Raw genomic sequence first — 20,885 nt, forward strand, 5'->3', positions numbered from 1 at the left:
AATGACAGTTGATGAAAGTCTGCATATAGTCCACGTCCTGCTATGCACATAAGAAATCTCGAATCAGCTAGCAATAACTATCTGAGTTTTCGCGTAAGATAGAAAATGGAGCTAATTGCCAATTGGGAAAATTGGTTATGCAACTTACTAATAAAAAACTACGCAAACTTAGCCCCCCGCTTGCCAGAAAATATGCTGCGATAGATTCCTAGACCTGTAATCTCAAAATACTAATGGCTAGAACAAAAACAAACCGTGATGTTTTAACTTGATATAGACCTTAGTTTTCTTTTAAGCTTAACCTTTTAAGCTTTTAACCTTAGCTTTCTAATTGCCCTTAAATATTCTTTAATTAGAGAGAGGAAATATTTGACCCCAGATCCTCTTATTAACGTAATTAAAGTCAATTTTGAGAAAAGTCCCTTTATTGAGTGAGGTAAGTCACGTGTGACCGAAAATTTATTCACTCGCATGAACAAAATACTCGCTCCAATACAATTGAAAAATGACGCCTGGCGCGCCGCTGTCGACATTTTTGTGAATGAGCAAAAACTGACTTGTAGTGGTCATGGCGTTCTATGGTCGAGATATCAACCTTGACGACGAAATTTAAAAAAATCATAGGACAAGTCCTGACGTACGATTCAAAGCATTTTCATTGAATACACAAAAAAATTAGACCTAGAACGGACTATGAGTGAATTGGAAAAACCAATTCAAAAAAATTAGTTAAAAAAATCAGAAAATGAATGTCAAAATGCCGCATGTGAACAAAAAGTCAATAGCGATAAATTGAAATTTGGTTCAATAAAAAAATAGGTCTAGAATGAACGATGAATGGCTTGGGAAAACCATTTAGAAAAAAATTCGATCCAAAAACTCGAAAAAAACAGTACAAATCAAAGTTAAATTGCTGCATGTGAACAAAAACCACTACCGAGAAACAGAATTTTTGTTCAAACACCATTTTCGCACTCTACTTTAAAATTAGAGCGAAAAAAATTCACGCCGCAAAACCACTCGCTTTTTCGCTCCATTTCCTGTTTCGGCGTGACCAAATTCACTACTCCAATTTGACTTCAAAAATCATGAAAATGTGTGAACAGATCTAAAAAAAAAAGACAGCGCCCCAATACAATTCAAATTCTTTGAATTGTAAAAAAAACCAAGAGCACCGCAATATAGCTACGCTCAGCTTACAGCTTCGCAGCTATAAAAAAGATTTTTTGGCTGCGAAAACTTGTGAATGCGAGGGTTCAGAAAAATATGAGCGAACACACTACCATGCCCCCTCGTCTCCTTTGAATTGTAAAAAGGAGCGCTACAAAATCCGGCTTAATTAAAACAAACCAAGGGCACCGCAAAATAGCTCCGCTCAGCCTAAAGCTTCGTAGACAAAAAAGAACTTAGGACTGAAATAATTGCATTCAACTTTGTTTGAGAGCAACCAAAAATGCATGAACGAAAGCCAATAAAAATTTCTCGATTCCTATCACCATTCTTCAGGAGCTTGACCTATTCACTTGTTTTTACGCAACCTGTTTCAGCGACACTAAAGCATAAAAAGAACAGTCAGAAGAATTTCTGAAACATAACAGTACTCTGCGACAAGACTATAATCTTTTGAATAACTATCATCCATTAGACTACCCGAATAAAGCAATAACCGTAATCTTAATTCAAACAATGAAAAAATAGCCAATACTCTTTTAAACTGATTATAAAAAATAAACACCTCATACTGTCTTTCAATTGTTTTAATCAAAAGTGCTTTAATTGTAATTAGACTGCTGTAAACAATATTTAGTCCAAAATATTCGCCTAATGGCTAGAAAATTCTTTCGCCTAAGATACCAATTTCCCCAGCAGGAAAAATTAGCAGTTGTAGCATTTCCTTAACACAAACAAAAACATGAATAATTAATTTAGTATAAACAGTTCCGTCCATCAATGAATTGTTTCCTTCTATCAACATTATCTATAGCCCTCTTCAAAACGGTTAACTGGAAAAGAAAAATCAACAAAAAATGATCAAAACTGAGAAGTCCGAAATCCACAGTAAAACAGAAAAGTAAGAAAACTACATTATAAAGCTAAAAAGGCTGACACTTACACATTTTTAATGAATTTTCTTTGTAATTAACATTTCCAATGATACCAACTAACGCCAAAGACAATCAAAGCCCCATAAAAACCTATTACTGCTAAAAATCCGTAGGCAGTAAATGACAGCAGAACGACAAATATAGCTCCAAACTGCATCTCAAAGTATCTTCGAAATGGTCAAAAACACTATTAAACATCTAATTGCTCATCACAATGTTTGCCAATAAACAATTGGGCTAAAAAAATTTAGGTTAAAAATAATTGCTTTTTTAAGCAATCAATTTTAACTTAAATTAGAACAAAAATTTCCTCGCTTAGCAAATATTTTCTCAAAACTACTTTTCTTTCTCTATGTCAGAGATAAAAGCGAAAAACATCGGGTGAATTGCTCTCAAACAACCTCCGAGTGGCTTCCTTTGGTGGTAGCCAGCTGCGGCTCAAGGACGCTAGCATTAAGAACAGAGTAAGCGCGTTGGGGGAGGGTCAAGCGTTGGAGAGGGGTGACGTCAGGTGATGAAGCGGAAGGTGTGGGGTTGAGGACTGCACTAGAGGGGAGTAAAAATTGCCAGGTTGTGGAGGTTGGTCGAGGGAAGGGTGTTTCTCGTGTAGCGAATATTTTCTCAAAACTACTTTTCTTTCTCTATGTCAGAGATAAAAGCGAAAAACATCGGGCGAATTGCTCTCCAACAACCTCCGAGTGGTTTCCTTTGGTGGTAGCCAGCTGCGGCTCAAGGACGCTAGCATTAAGAACAGAGTAAGCGCGTTGGGGGAGGGTCAAGCGTTGGAGAGGGGTGACGTCAAGTGATGAAGCGGAAGGTGTGGGGTTGAGAGGACTGCACTAGAGGGGAGTAAAAATTGCCAGGTTGGGGAGGTTGGTCAAGGGAAGGGTGTTTCTCGTGTAGCGAATAATTTCTCAAAACTACTTTTCTTTATCAAAAACAAAAGCGAAAACTATCGGGCGAGGTTAGTCGAGGGAGTGTGTGTTTGCTCGAGGGAAGGGGTGAAAGAGGGCGGTCAAACTTGTAAGACTCAGAACCGCCCTTCACCCCATGAAATTGTCTCCTAAAAAAAGTTTCGGCGAATCGCATTCTTAAAGACCAGCCCTATGACAGCTGCTCGGATACTTAATGCCCTCCAGTTTTTAGGAGGAAAAATTTGAGTGTAATACAAAAAATCCGTCCAGCGAAAAATTTGCAAAACTTAGCCGACAGAGTCCCAGAATAGCTGCCAAATAGACTTGCGTGCCGTATAGAAGAAACAGACGCCGCTCAAAAAATCATGTGAAAAAAATTAAGCCATAAATTCAAAGAACTATGATTCATTCATCGAAAGCCTTTTTAATCAAGATCTTTATTACACATGAGATCTTTGATATTAGACTAATTCAAATGAAACTAAAGTTTTTAAATGCAAAAATGATTTTTATTGAGTGAGGGAAGTCAAGTATGATAAAAAACCCAATCACGCTAATGGCCTAAAAACGTTTGCTAGAGAGAGTGAGAAAATTAAGTCCCGCGCGCAAACGCCGTTAAGGAGAGGAAGAAGTCATTCCGAAAAGTCCGACTTCTCAGCTTTGTCGTGTGAACAAATAAAATGAAAAGAGCGTCAGACCACAAAAAGGAGAACAATTTTAAATTGCAAACTATTTTGATGTCATGTTGAAGTTGAACATACTCCTGTTTCAGAGTGAGACGATACAGAAGCTGGTATCAATACCAATAAGCTTTAGAGATGGTAACTAAGACTTATAAGAACAAAGTTCTAGTAACGGGAATCTAATATTGGGCTTGATTTCGTTTCGATCTCTAATTTAGTTTTTCGATACTGACTCTGTTTATTTTGAAGTGTTTTGCTGCGCAACTGCTGTCTAAAAACACTTTGAGGCGAATGAGCGAAGAGTGAAACTAGCCTAGTCAAAAAGTATTCACGCAATATGTTGAAGAAGCTGTTAATTAACGTACAGCGAAGAATTTTAGTTCGATGAAATCGAACTAAATCAATGTCAAAATGCCGCATGTCAACAGAAACCACCAGCGAGAAAGCGAATTTTTGTTCAAACACCACTTTCTCTCCGCTTTAAAAACCACTAGCGAGAAAGCGAATTGTTGTTCAAACACTTTTCTATCTGCTGTAAAAAAATTTCAAGCCTCAAAAGCACTCGCTTTTTCGCTCCACTTGCTGTTTCGGAGTGACCAAAAACACTACACCAATTTAACTTAAAAAATCATCAAGATAAGTGAAAAGATGTGAAAAGGAGCGCTACAAAAGCCGGCAACGAAGCTGAGGTGGCTATTAATCAAAACAAACCAAGGGGACCGCAAAATAGCTCCCCTTAGCCTACAGCTTCGTAGACAAAAAAGAATTTAGGACTGAAAAAATGGCATTCAACTTTGTTTGAGAGCAACCAAAAAAGCATGAACGAAAGCCAATAAAAAATTCTCGATTCCTATCACCATTCTTCAGGAGCTTGACCTATTGACTTGTTTTTACGCAACCTGTTTTAGCGACACTAAAGCATAAAAAGAACAGTCAGAAGAATTTCTGAAACATAACAGTACTCTGCGACAAGACTATAATCTTTTGAATGACTATCATCCATTAGACTACCCGAATAAAGCAATAACCGCAATCTTAATTCAAACAATGAAAAAATAGCCAATACTCTTTTAAACTGATTATAAAAATTAAACACCTCATACTGTCTTTCAATTGTTTTAATCAGAAGTGCTTTAATTGTAATTAGACTGATGTCAACAAAACTTTAGTCCAGAATATTCGCCTAATGGCTAGGAAATTCTTTCGCCTAAGATACCAATTTCCCCAGCAGCAAAAATTAGAAGTTGTAGCATTTCCTTAACACAAACAAAAACATGAATAATTAATTTAGTATAAACAGTTCCGTCCATCAATAAATTGTTTCCTTCTATCAACATTATCTATAGCCCTCTTCAAAACGGTTAACTGGAAATAAAAAATCAACAAAAAAATGATCAAAACTGAGAAATCTACAATAAAACAGAAAAGTAAGAGACCTACATTATAAAACTAAAAAGGCTGACACTTACACATTTTTAATGAATTTTCTTGGTAATTAGGATTTCCAATGTTCTTTGTGATTAACATTTCCAATGATACCAATTAACGCCAAAGACAATCATAGCCCCATAAAAACCTATTACTGCTAAAAATCCGTAGGCAATAAATGACAGCAGAACGACAAATATAGCTCCAAACTGCATCTCAAAGTATCTTCGAAATGGTCAAAAACACTATTAAACATCTAATTCCTCATCACAATGTTTGCCAATAAACAATTGGGCTAAAAAATTTAGGTTAAAAATAATTGTTTTTTTAAGCAATCAATTTTAACCTAAATTAGAACAAAAATTTCCTCGCTTAGCAAATATTTTCTCAAAACTACTTTTCTTTCTCTATGTCAGAGATAAAAGCGAAAAACATCAGGTGAATTGCTCTCAAACAACCTCCGAGTGGCTTCCTTTGGTGGTAGCCAGCTGCGGCTCAAAGACGCTAGCATTAAGAACAGAGTAAGCGCGTTGGGGGAGGGTCAAGCGTTGGAGAGGGGTGACGTCAAGTGATGAAGCGGAAGGTGTGGGGTTGAGAGGACTGCACGAGAGGGGAGTAAAAATTGCCAGGTTGGGGAGGTTGGTCGAGGGAAGGGTGTTTCTCGTTTAGCGAATATATTCTCAAAACTACTTTTCTTTCTCTATATCAGAGATAAAAGCGAAAAACATCGGGCGAATTGCTCTCAAACAACCTCCGAGTGGTTTCCTTTGGCGGTAGCCAGCTGCGGCTCAAGGACGCTAGCATTAAGAACAGAGTAAGCGCGTTGGGGGAGGGTCAGGCGTTGGAGGGGGGTGACGTCAAGTGATGGAGCGGAAGGTGTGGGGTTGAGAGGACTGCACTGGAGGGGAGTAAAAATTGCCAGGTTGGGGAGGTTGGTCGAGGGAAGGGTGTTTCTCGCGTAGCGAATGTTTTCTCAAAACTACTTTTCTTTATATCAAAAACATAAGCGTAAACAAACGGGCGAGGTTGGTCGAGAGAATGTGCGTGTGCGTGAGGGAAGGGGTGAAAGAGGGCGTCAAACTTGTAAGACTAAGAACCGCTCTTCACCCCATGAAATTGTCTCCTTAAAAAGTTTCGGCGAATCGCATTCTTAAAGACCAGCTCTAAGAGAGCTGCTCGGATACTTAATGCCCTCCAGTTTTAAGGAGGAAAAATTTGAGGGTAAGAGAAAAATCCGTCAAGCGAAAAATTTGCAAAACTTAGCCGACAGAGTCCCAGAATAGCTGCCAAGTAGACTTGCGTGCCGTATAGGAGAAATAGACGCCGCTCAAAAAATCATGTGAAAAAAATTAAGTCATAAACTCAAAGAACTATGATTCATTCATCAGAAGCCTTTTTAATCGAGATCTTTATTACACATGAGATTCTTTGACATTAGACTACTTCAAATGAAACTAAAGTTTTAAATTGCAAAAATGATTTTTATTGAGTGAGGGAAGTCAAGTATGATAAAAACCCAACCACGCTAATGGCCTAAAAACCTTTGCTAGAGAGAGTGAGAAATTTAAGTCCCGCGCGCAAACGCCGTTTAAGAGAGGAAGAAGTCATTCAGAAAAGTCCGACTTCTCAGCTTTGCCGTGTGAACAAATAAAATGAAAAGAGCGTCAGACCACAAAAAGGAGAACAATTTTAAATTGCAAACTATTTTGATGTCATGTTGTAGTTGAACATACTCCTGTTTCAGAGTAAGACGATACAGAAGCTGGTATCAATACCAATAAGCATTAGAGATGGTAACTAAGACTTATAAGAACAAAGTTCTAGTAACGGGAATCTAATATCTAATATTGGGCTTGATTTCGTTTCGATCTCTAATTTAGTTTTTCGATACTGACTCTGTTTATTTTGAAGTGTTTTGCTGCGCAACTGCTGTCTAAAAACACTTTGAGGCGAATGAGCGAAGAGTGAAACTAGCCTAGTCAAAAAGTATTCACGCAATATGTTGAAGCTGTTAATTAACGTACAGCGAAGAAATTTAGTTCGATGAAACCGAACTAAATCAATGTCAAAATGCCGCATGTCAACAGAAACCACCAGCGAGAAAGCGAAATTTTGTTCAAACACCATTTTCTCTCCGCTCTAAAAACCACTAGCGAGAAAGCGAATTTTTGTTCAAACACTTTTCTCTCTGCTGTAAAAAAAATTTCAAGCCTCAAAAGCACTCGCTTTTTCGCTCCACTTGCCGTTTCGGAGTGAACAAAAACACTACACCAATTTAACTTAAAAAATCATCAAGATAAGTGAAAAGATGTAAAAAGGAGCGCTACAAAAGCCGGCAAAGAAGCTGAGGCGGCTATTAATCAAAACAAACCAAGGGCACCGCAAAATAGCTCCCCTTAGCCTACAGCTTCGTAGACAAAAAAGAACTTAGGACTGAAATAATTGCATTCAACTTTGTTTGAGAGCAACCAAAAAAGCATGAACGAAAGCCAATAAAAAATTCTCGATTCCTATCACCATTCTTCAGGAGCTTGACCTATTGACTTGTTTTTACGCAACCTGTTTCAGCGACACTAATGCTTAAAAAGAACAGTCAGAAGAATTTCTGAAACATAACAGTACTCTGCGACAAGACTATAATCTTTTGAATAACTACCATCTATTAGGCCACCCGAATAAAGCAATAACCGCAATCTTAATTCAAACAATGAAAAAAATAGCCAAATACTCTTTTAAACTGATTATAAAAATTAATTACTTTCCTCATACTGTCTTTCAATTGTTTCAATCAAAAGTGCTTTAATTGTAATTTGACTGATGTCAACAAAATTTTAGTCCAAAATTTTCGCCTAATGGGTAGGAAATTCTTTCGCCTAAGATACCAATTTCCCCAGCAGCAAATATTAACAGTTGTGGCATTTCCTTAACACAAACAAAAACATGAATAATTAATTTAGTATAAACAGTTCCATCTATCAATAAATTATTTCCTTCTATCAAAATTATCTATAGCCCTCTTCAAAACGGATAACTGGAAATAAAAAATCATCAAAAAAATGATCGAAACTGAAGTCAGAAATCTACAATAAAACAGAAAAGTAAGAGACCTACATTATAAAGCTAAAAAGGCCGACAATTACACATTTTTAATGAATTTTCTTTGTAATTAGGATTTCCAATGTTCTTTGTGATTAACATTTCCAATGATACCAATTAACGCCAAAAACAATCAAAGCCCCATAAAAACCTATTACTGCTAAAAATCCGTCGGCAGTAAATGACAGCAGAACGACAAATATAGCTCCAAACTGCATCTCAAAGTATCTTCGAAATGGTCAAACACACTCTTAAACATCTAATTGCTCATCACAATGTTTGCCAATAAACAATTGAGCTAAAAAATTTAGGTTAAAAATAATTGCTTTTTTAGCAATCAATTTTAACCTAAATTAGAACAAAAATTTCCTCGCTTAGCAAATATTTTCTCAAAACTACTTTTCTTTCTCTATACCAGAGATAAAAGCGAAAAAGATCGGGCGAATTGCTCTCAAAAAACCTCCGAGTGGTTTCCTTTGGTGGTAGCCAGCTGCGGCTCAAGGACGCTAGCATTAAGAACAGAGTAAGCGCGTTGGGGGAGGGTCAGGCGTTGGATAGGGGTGACGTCAAGTGATGGAGCGGAAGGTGTGGGGTTGAGAGGACTGCACTAGAGGGGAGTAAAAATTGCCAGGTTGGGGAAGTTGGTCGAGGGAAGGCTGTTTCTCGTTTAGCGAATATTTTCTCAAAACTACTTTTCTTTCTCTATATCAGAGATAAAAGCGAAAAATATCGGGCGAATTGCTCTCAAACAACCTCCGAGTGGTTTCCTTTGGTGGTAGTCAGCTGCGGCTCAAGGACGCTAGCATTAAGAACAGAGTAAGCGCGTTGGGGGAGGGTCAGGCGTTGGAGAGGTGTGACGTCAAGTGATGGAGCGGAAGGTGTGGGGTTGAGAGGACTGCACTAGAGGGGAGTAAAAATTGCCAGGTTGGGGAAGTTGGTCGAGGGAAGGGTGTTTCTCGTTTAGCGAATATTTTCTCAAAACTACTTTTCTTTCTCTATATCAGAGATAAAAGCGAAAAATATCGGGCGAATTGCTCTCAAACAACCTCCGAGTGGTTGCCTTTGGTGGTAGCCAGCTGCGGCTCAAGGACGCTAGCATTAAGAACAGAGTAAGCGCGTTGCGGGAGGGTCAAGCCTTGGAGTGGGGTGACGTCAAGTGATGAAGCGGAAGGTGTGGGGTTGAGAGGACTGCACTAGAGGGGAGTAAAAATTGCCAGGTTGGGGAGGTTGGTCGAGAGAAGGGTGTTTCTCGCGTAGCGAATGTTTTCTCAAAACTACTTTTCTTTATATCAAAAACATAAGCGAAAACCAACGGGCGAGGTTGGTCGAGAGAATGTGCGTGTGCGTGAGGGAAGGGGTGAAGAGGGCGGTCAAACTTGTAAGACTAAGAACCGCCCTTCACCCCATGAAATTGTCTCCTTGAAAAGTTTCGGCGGATCGCATTCTTAAAGACCAGCCCTATGACAGCTGCTCGGATACTTAATGCCCTCCAGTTTTAAGGAGGAAAAATTTGAGGGTAAGACAAAAATCCGTCCAGCGAAAAATTTGCAAAACTTAGCCGACAGAGTCCCAGAATAGCTGCCAAGTAGACTTGCGTGCCGTATAGGAGAAATAGACGCCGCTCAAAAAATCATGAAAAAATTAAGCCATAATTTCAAAGAAATATGATTCATTCATCAGAAGCCTTTTTAATCGAGATCTTTATTACACATGAGATTCTTTGACATTAGACTACTTCAAATGAAACTAAAGTTTTAAATTGCAAAAATGATTTTTATTGAGTGAGGGAAGTCAAGTATGATAAAAACCCAACCACGCTAATGGCCTAAAAACGTTTGCTAGAGAGAGTGAGAAATTTAAGTCCCGCGCGCAAACGCCGTTTAAGAGAGGAAGAAGTCATTCAGAAAAGTCCGACTTCTCAGCTTTGCCGTGTGAACAAATAAAATGAAAAGAGCGTCAGACCACAAAAAGGAGAACAAGTTTAAATTGCAAACTATTTTGATGTCATGTAGTTGAACATACTCCTGTTTCAGAGTAAGACGATACAGAAGCTGGTATCAATACCAATAAGCATTAGAGATCGTAACTAAGACTTATAAGAACAAAGTTCTAGTAACGGGAATCTAATATCTAATATTGGGCTTGATTTCGTTTCGATCTCTAATTTAGTTTTTCGATACTGACTCTGTTTATTTTGAAGTGTTTTGCTGCGCAACTGCTGTCTAAAAACACTTTGAGGCGAATGAGCGAAGAGTGAAACTAGCCTAGTCAAAAAGTATTCACGCAATATGTTGAAGCTGTTAATTAACGTACAGCGAAGAAATTTAGTTCGATGAAACCGAACTAAATCAATGTCAAAATGCCGCATGTCAACAGAAACCACCAGCGAGAAAGCGAATTTTTGTTCAAACACCATTTTCTCTCCGCTCTAAAAACCACTAGCGAGAAAGCGAATTTTTGTTCAAACACTTTTCTCTCTGCTGTAAAAAAATTTCAAGCCTCAAAAGCACTCGCTTTTTCGCTCCACTTGCCGTTTCGGAGTGACCAAAAACACTACACCAATTTAACTTAAAAAATCATCAAGATAAGAGAAAAGATGTAAAAAGGAGCGCTACAAAAGCCGGCAAAGAAGCTGAGGCGGCTATTAATCAAAACAAACCAAGGGCACCGCAAAATAGCTCCCCTTAGCCTACAGCTTCGTAGACAAAAAAAAACTTAGGACTGAAATAATTGCATTCAACTTTGTTTGAGAGCAACCAAAAAAGCATGAACGAAAGCCAATAAAAAATTCTCGATTCCTATCACCATTCTTCAGGAGCTTGACCTATTGACTTGTTTTTACGCAACCTGTTTCAGCGACACTAATGCATAAAAAGAACAGTCAGAAGAATTTCTGAAACATAACAGTACTCTGCGACAAGACTATAATCTTTTGAATAACTACCATCTATTAGACCACCCGAATAAAGCAATAACCGCAATCTTAATTCAAACAATGAAAAAAAATAGCCAAATACTCTTTTAAACTGATTATAAAAATTAATTACTTTCCGCATACTGTCTTTCAATTGTTTCAATCAAAAGTGCTTTAATTGTAATTTGACTGATGTCAACAAAATTTTAGTCCAAAATTTTCGCCTAATGGGTAGGAAATTCTTTCGCCTAAGATACCAATTTCCCCAGCAGCAAATATTAACAGTTGTGGCATTTCCTTAACACAAACAAAAACATGAATAATTAATTTAGTATAAACAGTTTCATCTATCAATAAATTATTTCCTTCTATCAAAATTATCTATAGCCCTCTTCAAAACGGATAACTGGAAATAAAAAATCAACAAAAAAATGATCGAAACTGAAGTCAGAAATCTACAATAAAACAGAAAAGTAAGAGACCTACATTATAAAGCTAAAAAGGCCGACAATTACACATTTTTAATGAATTTTCTTTGTAATTAGGATTTCCAATGTTCTTTGTGATTAACATTTCCAATGATACCAATTAACGCCAAAGACAATCAAAGCCCCATAAAAACCTATTACTGCTAAAAATCCGTCGGCAGTAAATGACAGCAGAACGACAAATATAGCTCCAAACTGCATCTCAAAGTATCTTCGAAATGGTCGAACACACTCTTAAACATCTAATTCCTCATCACAATGTTTGCCAATAAACAATTGAGCTAAAAAATTTAGGTTAAAAATAATTGCTTTTTTAGCAATCAATTTTAACCTAAATTAGAACAAAAATTTCCTCGCTTAGCAAATATTTTCTCAAAACTACTTTTCTTTCTCTATACCAGAGATAAAAGCGAAAAAGATCGGGCGAATTGCTCTCAAAAAACCTCCGAGTGGTTTCCTTTGGTGGTAGCCAGCTGCGGCTCAAGGACGCTAGCATTAAGAACAGAGTAAGCGCGTTGGGGGAGGGTCAGGCGTTGGACAGGGGTGACGTCAAGTGATGGAGCGGAAGGTGTGGGGTTGAGAGGACTGCACTAGAGGGGAGTAAAAATTGCCAGGTTGGGGAAGTTGGTCGAGGGAAGGGTGTTTCTCGTTTAGCGAATATTTTCTCAAAACTACTTTTCTTTCTCTATATCAGAGATAAAAGTGAAAAATATCGGGCGAATTGCTCTCAAACAACCTCCGAGTGGTTTCCTTTGGTGGTAGTCAGCTGCGGCTCAAGGACGCTAGCATTAAGAACAGAGTAAGCGCGTTGGGGGAGGGTCAAGCCTTGGAATGGGGTGACGTCAAGTGATGAAGCGGAAGGTGTGGGGTTGAGAGGACTGCACTAGAGGGGAGTAAAAATTGCCATGTTGGGGAGGTTGGTCGAGGGAAGGGTGTTTCTCGCGTAGCGAATGTTTTCTCAAAACTACTTTTCTTTATATCAAAAACATAAGCGAAAACCAACGGGCGAGGTTGGTCGAGAGAATGTGCGTGTGCGTGAGGGAAGGGGTGAAGAGGGCGGTCAAACTTGTAAGACTAAGAACCGCCCTTCACCCCATGAAATTGTCTCCTTGAAAAGTTTCGGCGGATCGCATTCTTAAAGACCAGCCCTATGACAGCTGCTCGGATACTTAATGCCCTCCAGTTTTAAGGAGGAAAAATTTGAGGGTAAGACAAAAATCCGTCCAGCGAAAAATTTGCAAAACTTAGCCGACAGAGTCCCAGAATAGCTGCCAAGTAGACTTGCGTGCCGTATAGGAGAAATAGACGCCGCTCAAAAAATCATGAAAAAATTAAGCCATAATTTCAAAGAACTATGATTCATTCATCAGAAGCCTTTTTAATCGAGATCTTTATTACACATGAGATTCTTTGACATTAGACTACTTCAAATGAAACTAAAGTTTTAAATTGCAAAAATGATTTTTATTGAGTGAGGGAAGTCAAGTATGATAAAAACCCAACCACGCTAATGGCCTAAAAACGTTTTGCTAGGGAGAGTGAGAAATTTAAGTCCCGCGCGCAAACGCCGTTTAAGAGAGGAAGAAGTCATTCAGAAAAGTCCGACTTCTCAGCTTTGCCGTGTGAACAAATAAAATGAAAAGAGCGTCAGACCACAAAAAGGAGAACAAGTTTAAATTGCAAACTATTTTGATGTCATGTTGTAGTTGAACATACTCCTGTTTCAGAGTAAGACGATACAGAAGCTGGTATCAATACCAATAAGCATTAGAGATCGTAACTAAGACTTATAAGAACAAAGTTCTAGTAACGGGAATCTAATATCTAATATTGGGCTTTATTTCGTTTCGATCTCTAATTTAGTTTTTCGATACTGACTCTGTTTATTTTGAAGTGTTTTGCTGGACAACTGCTGTCTAAAAACACTTTGAGGCGAATGAGCGAAGAGTGAAACCAGCCTAGAGAAGTCAAAAAGTATTCACGCAATATGTTGAAGAAGCTGTGAATTAACGTAACGCGGAGAATTTTAGTTTGATGAAATCGAACTATATCCATGTCAAAATGCCGCATGTCAACAAAAACCACTAGCGAGAAAGCGAATTTTTGTTCAAACACCGTTTTCTCTCTGCTTTAAAAACCACTAGCGAGAAAGCGAATTTTTGTTTAAACACTGTTTTCTCTCTGCTGTAAAAAAAATTTCACGCCTCAAAAGCACTCGCTTTTTCGCTCCACTAGCCGTTTCGGAGTGACCAAAAACACTACACCAATTTAACTTAAAAAATCATCAAGATAAGTGAAAAGATGTAAAAAGGAGCGCTACAAAAGCCGGCAAAGAAGCTGAGGCGGCTATTAATCAAAACAAACCAAGGGCACCGCAAAATAGCTCCCCTCAGCCTACAGCTTCGTAGACAAGAAAGAACTTAGGACTGATATAATTGCAATCAACTTTGTTTGCGAGCAACCAAAAATGCATGAACGAAAGCCACTAAAAATTTCTCGATTCCTGTCACCATTCTTCAGGAGCTTGACTTATTCACTTGTTTTTACGCAACCTGTTTCAGCGACACTAAAGCATAAAAAGAACAGTCAGAAGAATTTCTGAAACATAACAGTACTCTGCGACAAGACTATAATCTTTTGAATAACTATCATCCATTAGATCAACCCGAATAAAGCAATAACCGCAATCTTAATTCAAACAATAAAAAAATAGCCAATTACTCTTTTAAACTGATTATAAAAATTAAACACTTTCCTCATACTGTCTTTCAATTGTTTTAATCAAAAGTGCTTTAATTGTAATTAGACTGATGTCAGCAGAATTTTAGTCCAGAATTTTCGCCTAATTGCTAGGAAAATCTTTCGCCTAAGATACCAATTTCCCCAGCAGCAAATATTAACAGTTGTGGCATTTCCTTAACACAAACAAAAACATGAATAATTAATTTAGTATAAACAGCTCCGTCCATCAATAAATTGTTTCCCTCTATCAACATTATCTATAGCCCTCTTCAAAACGGTTAACTGGAAATAAAAAATCAACAAAAAATGATCGAAACTGAGAAGTCAGAAATCTACAATAAAACAGAAAAGTAAGAGACCTACATTATAAAGCTAAAAAGGCCGACAATTACACATTTTTAATGAATTTTCTTTGTAATTAGGATTTCCAATGTTCTTTGTGATTAACATTTCCAATGATACCAATTAACGCCAAAGACAATCAAAGCCCCATAAAAACCTATTACTGCTAAAAATCCGTCGGCAGTAAATGACAGCAGAACGACAAATATAGCTCCAAATTGCATCTCACAGTATCTTCGAAATGGTCAAAAACACTCTTAAACATCTAATTGCCCATCACAATGTTTGCCAATAAACAATTGGGCTAAAAAATTTAGGTTAAAAATAATTGCTTTTTTAAGCAATCAGTTTTAAGCTAAATTACAAAAAAATTTCCTCGCTTAGCAAATATTTTCTCAAAACTACTTTTCTTTCTCTATACCAGAGATAAAAGCGAAAAAGATCGGGCGAATTGCTCTCAAAAAACCTCCGAGTAGTTTCCTTTGGTGGTAGCCAGCTGTGGCTCAAGGACGCTAGCATTAAGAACAGAGTAAGCGCTTTGCGGGAGGGTCAAGCGTTGGAGAGGGGTGACGTCAAGTGATGAAGCGGAAGGTGTAGGGTTGAGAGGACTGCACTAGAGGGGAGTAAAAATTGCCAGGTTGTGGAGGTTGGTCGAGGGAAGGGTGTTTCTCGTGTAGCGAATATTTTCTCAAAACTACTTTTCTTTCTCTATGTCAGAGATAAAAGCGAAAAGCATCGGGCGAATTGCTCTCAAACAACCTCCGAGTGGTTTCCTTTGGTGGTAGCCAGCTGCGGCTCAAGGACGCTAGCATTAAGAACAGAGTAAGCGCGTTGGGGGAGGGTCAAGCGTTGGAGAGGGGTGACGTCAAGTGATGAAGCGGAAGGTGTGGGGTTGAGAGGACTGCACTAGAGGGGAGTAAAAATTGCCAGGTTGGGGAGGTTGGTCGAGGGAAGGGTGTTTCTCGTGTACCGAATATTTTCTCAAAACTATTTTTCTTTATATCAAAAACAACAGCGAAAACCATCGGGCGAGGTTGATCGCGGGAGTGTGCGTGAGGTAAGGGGTGAAAGAGTGCGGGGCGGTCAAACTTGTAAGACTAAGAACCGCCCTACACCCCATGAAATTGTCTCCTAAAAAAGATTCGGCGAATCGCATTCTTAAAGACCAGCCCTATGACAGCTGCTCGGATACTTAATGCCCTCCAGTTTTAAGGAGGAAAAATTTGAGGGTAAGACAAAAATCCGTCCAGCGAAAAATTTGAAAACTTAGCCGACAGAGTCCCAGAATAGCTGCCAAATAGACTTGCGTGCCGTATAGAAGAAACAGACGCCGCTCAAAAAATTCTGACAGAAAAATTAAGCCATAAATTCATAAAACTATGATTCATTCATCAGAAGCCTTTTTAATGGAGATCTTTATTACACATGAGATTCTTTGACATTAGACTACTTCAAATGAAACTAAAGTTTTAAAGTGCAAAAATAATTTTTATTGAGTGAGGTAAGTCAAGTATGATAAAAACCCAATCACGCTAATGGCCTAAAAACGTTTGCTAGAGAGAGTGAGAAACTTAAGTCCCGCGCGCAAACGCCGTTTAAGAGAGGAAGAAGTCATTCAGAAAAGTCCGACTTCTCAGCTTTGCCTTTGAACAAAATGAAAAGAGCGTCAGACCACAAAAAGGAGAACAATTCTAAATTGCAAACTATTTTGATGTCATGTTGTAATTGAACATACTCCTGTTTCAGAGTGAGACGATACAGAAGCTGGTATCAATACCAATAAGCATTAGAGATGGTAACTAAGACTTATAAGAACAAAGTTCTAGTAACAGGAACCTAATATTGGGCTTCATTTCGTTTCGATCTCTAATTTAGCTTTTCGATACTGACTCTGTTTATTTTGAAGTGTTTTACTGCGCAACTGCTGTCTAAAAACACTTTGAGGAGAATGAGCGAAGAGTGAAACCAGCCTAGAGAAGTCGAAAAGAATTCACGCAAAATGTTGAAGAAGCTGTGAATTAACGTAAAGCGAAGAATTTTAGTTCGATGAAATCGAACTAAATCAATGTCAAAATGCCGCATGTCAACAAAAGCCACTAGCGAGAAAGCGAATTTTTGTTCAAACGCCGTTTTCTCTCTGCTTTAAAAACAACTAGCGAGAAAGCGAATATTTGTTCAAACACTGTTTTCTCTGCTGTAAAAAAAATTAACGCCTCAAAAGCACTCGCTATTTCGCTCCACTTGCTGTTTTGGAGTGACCAAAATCACTACACCAATTTTACTTAAAAAATCATCAAAAAAAAGTGAAAAGATGTAAAAAGGAGCGCTACAAAATCCGGCAAAGAAGCTGAGGCGGCTATTAATCAAAACAAACCAAGGGCACCGCACAGCCTACAGCTTCGTAGACAAAAAAGAAACTTAGGACTGATATAATTGCATTCAACTTTGTTTGAGAGCAACCAAAAATGCATGAACGAAAGACACTCAAAATTTCTCAATTCCTATCACCATTGTTCAGCAGCTTGAACAATTCACTTGTTTTCACGCGACCCTGTTTCAACGACACTTAAGCAAATAAAGAGCAGTCGGAAGAATTCCTGAAACAAAACAGAGTCGTCTTCAACAAAACTATAACCATTGAAATAACTATCATCTATTAGACAACCCGAATAAAGCAATAACCGCAACCTTAATTCAAACAATGAAAAAATAGCCGAATACTCTTAAACTAATTATAAAAATTAAACACTTTCCTCATACTGTCTTTCAATTGTTTTAATCAAAAGTGCTTTAATTGTAATTAGACTGACGTCAACAAAATTTTAGTCCAAAATTTTCGCCTAATGGCTAGGAAATTCTTTCGCCTAAGATACCAAATTCCCCAGCAGCAAATAATAGCACGTGCGGCATTTCCTGAATCAAATTCACCTTAAAATATTGTTTAAAAAATGTTTTGAAGGAACTTAAAATGTTATCAAATCAAAACAAAAAAAGACGAGTTCAATTTTGTACCAGGTAGTTCTACTTACCTATTAAGTAGAGTATGTCGTCTGTGGTTTTGTCCATGTCTTCCAGGAATGCTATCTGGATAGTGAGTCTATTTTTGGTTTCACAATTAAGGGCACAGTCCTTCTCTCTCCCTTTCTCCTGCATATAGGCTTTTGTCAAGCACACTAAACATGCATTCAATGTTCACTCAAAAGATAATACATTTGCAACAACTTTATATAATCAACGAGTCAAAAGAAGGCTGCCATTGATACAACTTCTTCATGACGGAAAAAAACTTGAAACACGCACGTGCAATGTATAAACTGCAGAAAGTCTGGAATGCCAGATGTTGCTATATACGTAGCTAGAAGTTGACTTTTGTCATTTTAAAACGTGCGCGTTTCGTGTTTAAGCATGGTTACGTGACTCTGCAGAAGTCACATCGAAATTCTGACTTAATATCTCCGTTTAGAGGTTCTCGATAAACGCCAGACATTCCCAGTGACTTCAAGCAGAGTCTTCTAACCTATGCGGATATGACTGCTTTTCCACACCTAAATTAAAGTTACACAAAACAGTTGCAATCGGAGAACCAATCAAATAACCATAATTAAAATTAATCATTAACATTTTGCTCGGATAATTTTAAACATACACCCGACCTTAACAATTAATAGAAATTAATAGATACTATCACATTTTGGCGCTCCACGCTGGTCGCCAAAAATGATCATGAATTATGATCTGAGGGTTTGATTAGATCTTTGATTTTGAACAATATATTATTAACAAAAACAAAAGAGACAAAACAATCTGAATTTCATTGTTAATAATAAATCATCATCAAAATCGTAAGATCTCATTGCCCCAATCATAATTCATTAACAAAATACTTCAAACTTCACCATTTAGTTAAATATTTACAGGTTCTCAGACATTAATTTTTTTAAGTTCTATAAAATTTGATTGTATTGTTGAACATTGGATGAATTTTGATGGTAGGTTAATTGTTCTTTCAACTTGACAATAAATTCAATAGGTTCATTTCGAAAGTCTAGAATTTGCAAAAAAACTCTTGCTCAGACCGACAATGGACAGGAATAATTCTTAAAACTATTTCCATGCTCATGACCCACTAATTTTCAAAACGTTTTCTACTAAAAAAGCATCCATAGTACAAAACCTATTGATTTCATAAAATAGGACACAATAATTATTCACTCTGTGATCATTAAACAAAACCCTGGTAATAGTGCAAAGGTCATAAATGCGCAATCGTACAAGAACTTTGATGCCTCGATTGCCATAAGCGGATCATAGCAGATAGTATGCTCATTTTTCACACATTACTGATTCGTGAATAACTTCCGAAAATTCGTAGCTATACAAGTTTCTACACCACCAATGCCTCAGCTAACACATGAGCACTAATTATAAGATCACTAACTTATGAAAAAATGAGCATTCTTGATAATAGCAGCCATTTTCTCATTGGGATACTGTCCGAATACATCCATGAACACACTGTATCCTCTATCTACCAATTCCTCTCGTATCTTCAGACACAGTGATTCATCCGCATCGCTTGCATGCGAGATCACGATATCGTATTGCTTCACAGAAACTTCGGTCATGTTTATTTGAGATAAATTTTACCTCAGTTCAAAAACAATCTGTTATTTCTTTAATCCAACACCCACAACCGATCATTCCCAAAACCTGAAATAATCCCGCATATTCCACATACATTCTATGTTAACCAAATTAGCTTTAATCTAGTCTGGACGACCTTAATATAACAGTCTTAATATATTGAGTTTGACCTCCAGTTCGCAATTTGTTTCTCAACAATTGACTTATTTAGAAGTCTACTTTTAAACCAAAAAACGTCTTTAAGTCATTGAGAATTAGTTTATCCAATTTCATTAGAGTGTTCCTCGGCTGATATCGGTATCAAGTTTATTATCTTTCTGTTTAGAAGCTGAATTAAGTAGAGTTATACAATCTAACTGAAGCTGCACGCCAAATTAGAACACTTTTTGAAATTGAAAAAAAAATCAGTCTATTTGTCTCTTCTTTATTTTCTTTGTGTTTCAATTCCGATATGCATCGAGTGCGTCAACGGCGGCTTTTTTCCGGAAATCGGCCGGCTTTGTTTCTGATCTCCTGATAAAAATCCTTCCCCTTGTTATGGAAGTTCTGAAAAATAAAGTTCCGCCTCTAATTTATTCGTTTTTTGGTTTAAAAGTAGAGGCGGAACTTTATTTTTGAGAACTTCCATAACAAGGGGAAGGATTTTTATCAGGAGATCAGAAACAAAGCCGGCCGATTTCCGGAAAAAAAGCAGCCGTTGACGCACTCGATGCATATCGGAATTGAAACACAAAGAAAATAAAGAAGAGACAAATAGACTGATTTTTTTTTCAATTTCAAAAAGTGTTCTAATTTGGCGTGCAGCTTCAGTTAGATTGTATAACTCTACTTAATTCAGCTTCTAAACAGAAAGATAATAAACTTGATACCGATATCAGCCGAGGAACACTCTAATGAAATTGGATAAACTAATTCTCAATGACTTAAAGACCGTGCTTTATCGGTTTATCCCGTCTCTTTTGATTTTGCTCTTTTGTCTTTGACCGTACTCACTATAATGCGTAATTTAATGCATGAGAGAACTTAAAATCCATTCAGTTGAAAAAATGAGTGAGGCAAGTCAGAAGTCAAACGTGAAAATCGTGACTTATGTAAAAGGTGATCAAAAGGTAAAGCAAATTAAAAAAGGAGAGCACCTAAAAATAGCCGATTGAGAGGCTGACGGCGGCTATTAAAAAGGCATCAAACATTTTTAAATCGATTTATAGTAAATAACTTTCAATAGGAAACGGATGGGTTTGAGGGTCTTTTTTATATGCCTTCATTAACAGTTGTCCTTTATTGAAGCAAAGATTAGAGTTAACCGAGGGGACCTTACAATGTCATTTAGAGAGAGGTAAGACATTTATGATTAAAACTGATCACTCACTTCACCATAAATCACTAAGAGCTCACCATTAACGATTGAACCAAGTTACGTCACGCACATAAAAGCGACACGAAGACGTGAAAAACGCGCTTTTCAACTATGCCGCGTAAAAATATGTAAAACGCGAAAATGAGAGTCAGACGATCAAAAAGGTAAAACT

The 20,885-nt window shown here is 37.5% G+C and overlaps 1 protein-coding gene across 2 annotated transcripts in view; it reads right to left on the reverse strand.

The window, feature by feature from the left end:
• Positions 1-19,418, reverse strand: part of LOC142345668 (uncharacterized) — a 68,954-nt gene extending 49,536 nt beyond the window's left edge. The window contains exons 1-3 of one of the 2 annotated variants that reach the window (XM_075397881.1): positions 19,151-19,418; positions 17,742-17,885; positions 1-37 (exon numbers count right to left, since the gene is read on the reverse strand). The exon at positions 1-37 is cut by the window's left edge and continues 120 nt beyond it. In XM_075397881.1, coding sequence (XP_075253996.1) covers positions 1-37; positions 17,742-17,885; positions 19,151-19,337 — 368 coding nt within the window. In that variant the 5' untranslated portion in view covers positions 19,338-19,418. Of the gene's footprint in view, positions 41-17,741; positions 17,886-19,150 lie in introns of both variants that reach the window. The other variant, XM_075397880.1, reaches the window with a different exon arrangement.
• Positions 19,419-20,885: the final 1,467 nt, after the last annotated feature.

This window comes from Convolutriloba macropyga, chromosome 9 (assembly GCF_964194025.1).
Source record: "Convolutriloba macropyga chromosome 9, txConMacr16.3, whole genome shotgun sequence".
NCBI lineage: Eukaryota > Metazoa > Xenacoelomorpha > Acoela > Convolutidae > Convolutriloba > Convolutriloba macropyga.